Source organism: Vollenhovia emeryi, unplaced genomic scaffold, assembly GCF_000949405.1.
Source record: "Vollenhovia emeryi isolate VEMERY1.0 unplaced genomic scaffold, V.emery_V1.0 DF940746.1, whole genome shotgun sequence".
Classification (NCBI taxonomy): Eukaryota; Metazoa; Arthropoda; class Insecta; order Hymenoptera; family Formicidae; genus Vollenhovia; species Vollenhovia emeryi.
Window position 1 is genome coordinate 1 of NW_011965620.1, and position 7,338 is coordinate 7,338.

Consider the following 7,338-nt stretch of genomic DNA (forward strand, 5'->3'; position numbering starts at 1 on the left):
TGAAGAGCTGGAGAAAGAGGAGGGGATTGAGGGAGAAGAGCAAGAAGGGAAAGGCAAGGACAGTCAGAATGTTGAGTAACTTGAAGCTAGTTAGGATGATATAAGAATGTATAATGTATATATGTAAATGAAGGTTATATGTGTAAATGTATTATGCGTTTGTAAAATTATGTATGGGTGGATGCAAGTCATCCTAAGCCGCAAGGCAAGGATTAAAATAAAATAATAATACACGCGTCTTGAAGTGCGGATAGTTATCAAGTGCTCTTTTGTGGACTTTCTCATTTTCTCATCAAAGAATAGACTCAGTGCGGACACGTAGTGAACTCTCAGCAGTGCGAATCATCCAGGACATTTCTAGATACAGCATCAACGGCAGCTCAGGCTCACCACGCATCGCACGCCGGCGCCGCGTGGACACGGCTCACGGGCATCTGCATTCACGAGGCCGACTCTCGATCAATAATATCGAACGCGCAAGTGAATTAAGACTTTTCATCCACCGCTAGTTCATAGACTTCTCAACTGTAAGCATTTTATATTTATTAAACAGTGACACGGTATTTTACTCAAACGCCCAGAGTGTTCGATCACGTGATATTCCACCCCCCCCCCCACACGTGCATCCGTTCCCCGAGTCTCTCACCGCAAAATCCTCTCAGCCCTGCTTCCATCCGCAGTGGTCCAGCGAGCTCTCCCAAAAGAGAATCGCGAACATTTTTTGGTCCTTCGAGCCGGATTGCGGCGAGGCTCTCGGACGGATTAGCTCAACCTCACGGCGATCACGTGATCGGCGGCGCGCAAAGATACGGTCCCACTCATTGATCACGTGATCTCACGATCCTCTCATGTGACTCTCATCGGCCGGCGAGACCTGACTGACACACTCACGCTTGCCGGACATCTCACTCCCCAAGTTCACCGGGGAGTATGCCGCATGACCTGCCTTTCGAGATCTCTTCTCAAGTCTGATCATCTCGAACGAGCAGCTCACAAACGTGGAGAGACTTCATTATCTCCGCTCGGCGCTCATATACACAGTGACACTCAGCGATCATGTGATACCACGGCTCTCTCACGTGTCATCTCACCATGTCGGACGATCATAAAACGGGCAAGGCGGACCGCCCGGTGACTCAGCAACTGGAACTGCGGCCGGGAGATCGCTTATCCCCGAGGACGGCGTCTCCGGTTCGGCTCTCCACGGAACTCGCCCTGAAGGTGCAGACGCAGCTGGGTCGGATCTCTACTCTCAAGGCCATCGCAGAAATTCTCCCGGAGTCTCCTGCAGAGATTTCTATTGAAGAGGTAAATCAGCTCTGGCTTCAAATTGAGGAGACGCACAAGGCGTTTCTCAAGGAACACACCTACTTCGAGGTCTCATGGCCCTCTGCGCTCACTCATCACGAGCATTTCTCGGGGAACGCTCATCAGGAGAAAATGCTGTGCCACAGACAAGCGCGACGCATCATCGGCGTACTCCGCCACTCCCTGACAGCTTCGTCCGCTCAATCAACCTGTGGTTCGTTGGTCACGACCGCAAACTGAAGAGACGGTGCAGTCGTCGAGACCAGCTCACACGCCCGCTCATCCTGCTCAACTTTACTCGCCACAGCCGTGGCAGTGATCAGCTCATCCACCACTCATCGCTCAGCGCGTCTACTCATGGACGCAGGATTCGAACTCACCTTCGTCACGGAGAATCTCATTCGGCAGTTCAACATCCCTCGTCAATACTCAGGTATGGGCGTCAATGGAATTGCAGGCAAGGAGTGTACTCGGACACGAGGAGTCGTGTCGCTCACGTTGCGCTCGACACATTCCAACGCAACTGCCACAATTCAAGCTCATGCCCTCCGGACAGTTACATCAATCTTACCATCTTTCGAGGCGGAACCGGAAGAATGGCCGCATCTCAGGACCTTGGCACTAGCCGATCCAGACTTTCTCATCCCGCGGCCAGTTGACATCCTCATCGGCGCAGATGCATACGGGCAAATCATCAAGCCCAATATCATTAGGCATTCTCCACTCATGCCGATAGCGCAACTCTCCATTTTCGGATGGCTCGTTCTTGGATCAGTCAATAGAGAAGCAACACGCACATCAACGCATCATGCTGCTACTCAATTCAACGAGGATGCTCTTAATGAGTTATTGACGAAATTTTGGAATCAAGAGGAGGTGCCTACTCACGATGTCACTCAGCTCACTCCTAACGAGCAGAGGTGCGAGAAGCACTTCAATACTACACACTCTCGTGATTCTTCAGAGAGGTACATCGTCAGGATTTTACTCAATTCACCAGACGATCTTTTGGGTGATTCTTACAACGTCGCTCATCAATGTCTGAAGGGATTACGCAGACGATTCTCAAGGGATGTGAATTATCAACGTCTCTATCAACAATTCATGATTGATTACGAGACACTCAACCACATGACGAAGGCATCATCCATCTCCAGTCATCGCTCACATTTTCACCTGACACATCACGGTGTTCTCAAGCCGGACAGTATTACAACGAAACTGCGGGTGGTTCTTAATGGCTCTAGCGCATCCACATCAGGCTACTCTGTCAACGACCTCATGTACACTGGAGCAAAATTACATCTGAACATCTCAGAGGTTCTACCATGGATACGTAGACATCGTCACATGTTCGTTACGGACATCACCAAAATGGACAGACCGATTCAGATTCACAAGGATGACTGGGAGTTACAGCGGATACTCTGGATGGACAATCAGCTCAATGAGGTGCCATATCATTCAACAACGGTCACTTACGGGACGAAGGTCGCACCATTCTCAGCCGTACGGACCTTGTTCCAATTAGCAGAAGACGAAGGACATAGTTTCCCACTGGCTGTGCCATCCATCACTCATGACAGGTATGTCGATGACATATTTGGTGGTGCAGATACAATACAACAATTGCAGGAGGTCGCACATCAACTAAAGGGCCTCTGTATGGCGGGCGGCTTCCCACTGGCAAAATGGCATGCAACTCATCTCGACATACTCAATACTGTCACCGACAGCGAAGACCAAGGCTCACAAATCACCTTCGACGATTGCGCAACCAAGATACTCGGACTCAAATGGCTCCCTCAAGAAGATACTTTTGCATTCTCAACCCGAAGCTCACGCTCGGAAGACAGACTCACAAAACGCCTCGTCTTATCTGAAGTGGCTCAGATATTCGATCCACTTGGTTTTGCAACACCTGTCGTGATCAAGGCCAAAATTCTCTTGCAGGAGCTGTGGCTGCACAAGCTGCAATGGGATGATCCACTGCCATCCCAGCTCTCAGCCCGGTGGCTCATCATCAGAGAAGAACTCACAAGCTTGGCCAAACTCTCAATACCACAGTGGCTCAACACGTGGAGCGACTCGCAAGTGGAACTTCATGGATTCTCTGATGCTTCTCAATTGGCAATGGCTGCAGTCATATACATATCCGTTCACGACTCAAACGGCGCCACGTTCTCACTTGTGTGCTCCAAGACTAAGGTAGCACCTCTTAAGCGGCTCTCAATCCCGCGACTTGAACTCACGGCTGTTCTACTGCTCTCTCGACTCATGCAATACGTCAAAGCCACTTTGAACATGGACGTAACGGCAACTCACATGTGGACGGAATCTCTAGTGACACTTTCATGGATCAGATCTCATACATCACGCTGGAAGGATTTTGTCAGACACAGGGTGGCTCAAATTGAAGGACTCACTAAAGCTGCTCACTGGAGATACATACCTGGAACTTCCAATCCGGCTGATGGCGCATCACGAGGCCTCACGACTGCTCAACTTCAAGGTCAATCACTTTGGTGGACGGGACCACCATGGATACTCAACCCAGACTCATGGCCGTCGCAACCTGCACTCTCTGAAGAATTGAGTGCAACAGAAGCTCGCCCAGGCGTTTCGCCATTGACGGTTACGCCAAGGACTGATTATCAATGGGAACTCAACTACAGGTACTCAAGCCTCACTAAACTATTGAGGATTACAGCTCTCTGTTTCAGATTCGTCTCACGGTTGAGGAAAGTCCACGACTCATTGCCTGTCAGACACATCTCTCCAGAGACCTTGGAGAAAGCGAGGCTCTTCTGGATTCAGGCAGCTCAAGCAACGCACTTCTCTCACGAGCTCAAGGCGCTACAAGCAGACTCACCGTTGGCAAGGGCACACGCATTCAACAGATTAACTGCGTACATCGACGCTCAAGGAGTCATTCGCGTCGGCGGACGACTCGCTCACGCAGCTCTTTCACTCAATGCGATACATCCTGTACTATTGCCTCGTCACTCTCAGCTATCATCATTGATCATCGCTCACGCTCATCAACGGACTCTACATGGAGGCTCGCAGCTTACGCTGTCGCACATCCGACAACAATACTGGATTCTCGGCGGGAGGGCTCCTGTCAAGTCTCACATTCTGCGGTGTGTCACGTCTGCTCGGCTGAGGGGGATCCGTGCTCATCAATTGATGGGCCAAATACCTCTCTCTCGGGTTACGCAGGCACGACCGTTCACTCACACAGGTGTGGACTACGCGGGGCCACTCACCGTCAAAACATGGAAGGGAAGAGGTGCCAAAACAACCAAAGGCTGGATTTGCGTTTTGTCTGCTTCTCAACTTCAGCAGTACACCTCGGGGCGGTTAGTGATTACTCATCCGAAGGGTTCATTACCGCCTATCGACGCTTCTCATCCAGACGCGGCATCGCTCACACCTTACAATCAGACTGCGGCACCAATTTCATCGGCGCGGATACGTCTCTCAAACGGCTCTTTATCCAGAGCACTCAAGACCATCAGCGAGTTTCTCACCTGCTCTCGCAAGACAACACCCGATCGGAGTTCACCCCCCTAGCGACACTTCACATGGGAGGAAAATGGGAGGCCGTCGTAAAATCAAAGGTACCATCTACGGCGCACTATTGGAGAAAGCGTGCTCACCCTTGAGGAGCTCACCACATTGCTCACTCAAAGTGAGGCAATTCTCAATCCGCGACATCTCTAATCATTGAGTGACGACTCAGAAGACATCTCAGCACTCACGCCAGGCCACTTCCTCGTAGGAAGTCCGCTCACCACCATACCAGAGCCATCACTCACCGACCTGGCAATCTCAAGACTCTCACGATAGCAACTCATCCAGCAAAAGGCACAACATTTTTAGACAATGGTCATCGCATTACCTACAACGCCTACAAGCCATTTCAAAATGGCATCACAGGAACAACGAGATCACGATCGGATCATTGGTGCTCATCACAGACGAGCGGCTACCACCATGCAAATTAGCCCGGATATCAGCCCTACATCCTAGGAAGGATGGACTCGGGCGGGTGGTGACTTTGAAGACAGCCACTGCCACACTCATCCGACCAGTGATCAAGCTCTCCGTCCTGCCAATCTCATCTTAAGATCAGGGATCATCAACAACGTTGCTGATGGCGGGCGGAATGTTCGAGATTAATTTGAATCTCGTTTATTTCATCCCCGGCGTGATGGCAGCATCAGCCGGGTCAGATCGTGCAGCGCCGCATGAGCGCTGCCCGCGCATGCCCGATCGCGACGCGAGGCGACCGCGCGACTTCACGTACGTTTCCGGCGCTCTTTGTCTCATAGCGACCGTACGTAGTACACGCGTCTTGAAGTGCGGATAGTTATCAAGTGCTCTTTTGTGGACTTTCTCATTTTCTCATCAAAGAATAGACTCAGTGCGGACACGTAGTGAACTCTCAGCAGTGCGAATCATCCAGGACATTTCTAGATACAGCATCAACGGCAGCTCAGGCTCACCACGCATCGCACGCCGGCGCCGCGTGGACACGGCTCACGGGCATCTGCATTCACGAGGCCGACTCTCGATCAATAATATCGAACCGCGCAAGTGAATTAAGACTTTTCATCCACCGCTAGTTCATAGACTTCTCAACTGTAAGCATTTTATATTTATTAAACAGTGACACGGTATTTTACTCAAACGCCCAGAGTGTTCGATCACGTGATATTCCCCCCCCCCCCCCCCCACGCGTGCATCCGTTCCCCGAGTCTCTCACCGCAAAGTCCTCTCAGCCCTGCTTCCATCCGCAGCGGTCCAGCGAGCTCTCCCAAAAGAAAATCGCGAACAGTAAGAAAAGAGTTTGATTTTCTTCGAAGAAATTATTCAAAACGCATTGAATGACAGTGAGATTATTTTTATACATAATTTAAATATGTATAATAAATATGTATAATAAATTTAAATATTAATATTAAATATAAATTTAAATATTAATATTAAATATTAAATATAAAAATTATAATAAATTTAAATATGTATAATAAAAGGAAAATTTCGATTGCTTTAATGAGAGCTTATTGTCCTGTTTGTCTCTGCTATGTTAGTTGAAAATTACGCATTGTCATATACGAGTAAAATTTAATTTTATATGACTTGGAAGAATTAAGAACAGTAATCTAGCTTCTTTTTCTGCAAATATGTATACATATATGTATGCATGTAATTCTCGATACCTATATTGCATTTTACACAAATACGGTACTCACCGTCAGGTGCCATGCAGTATAGTTGATTATTGAACCATATCGCAGATAATGTAGGAAAATTTTCGTTCGAGGGAACATACATATGATAAACCAATTTTTTGCCTTGTTGAACAGTTTTAATGGACTCCCTTTATCGATTGTGCTAATTGTAAGTCTAATCGAATACTTTCGTTCTGAAATGCAATGTCCATAAAATTATCTCTAATGATAGAATTAAAAACACTCGATAATGATAATGGAATTTAACAAGTAAAATAAAAAATGAATTTTGAAAGCACTTAGCAGTAAGCTATGTGTAAGGTAACATTATAACAATCTCTAATTTCCCATAAGGTATTGTACATAATTAAAAATTGACTGTTTTAACTCTACATTGGACTATCAGTGATGCCGTTTAATCCTTTTACTTGTTAAGCTATTTCATACACACAATTTATTAATAAGTATATTTAACAGATGACAAAAACTATACCAACTTAAAATAACAGTTAAGTAACTTTTTGATCGTCTGTTTCTCCAAACCATAAGAAAACTACATTTTTCATTTTATTAATGTCCAGATATATTAAAAATTATTTCATGTTTTTTCTCAATATACATATATAGGAAACAAATGTTATAGAAAAACATTTTTTAATTCTGATTTGATTGCTTCCATATGAACTGTACAAAACGAATAAGTGGCTTAATTTTTTTATAGCAGTAATTAGAGAATTATACGATTTTGATTACATAAAAGTTATTTTAAAAAGTATTTCGTTCAACCTGC

At 46.9% G+C, this 7,338-nt stretch overlaps 1 protein-coding gene across 1 annotated transcript; it reads left to right on the top strand.

Annotated features, from left to right (window-relative positions):
• Positions 1-1,665: 1,665 nt before the first annotated feature.
• Positions 1,666-4,884, top strand: LOC105555775. Its single transcript, XM_012002818.1, has one exon. The coding sequence runs from the start codon at positions 1,666-1,668 to the stop codon at positions 4,882-4,884; it is 3,219 nt and encodes a 1,072-aa protein (XP_011858208.1).
• Positions 4,885-7,338: the final 2,454 nt, after the last annotated feature.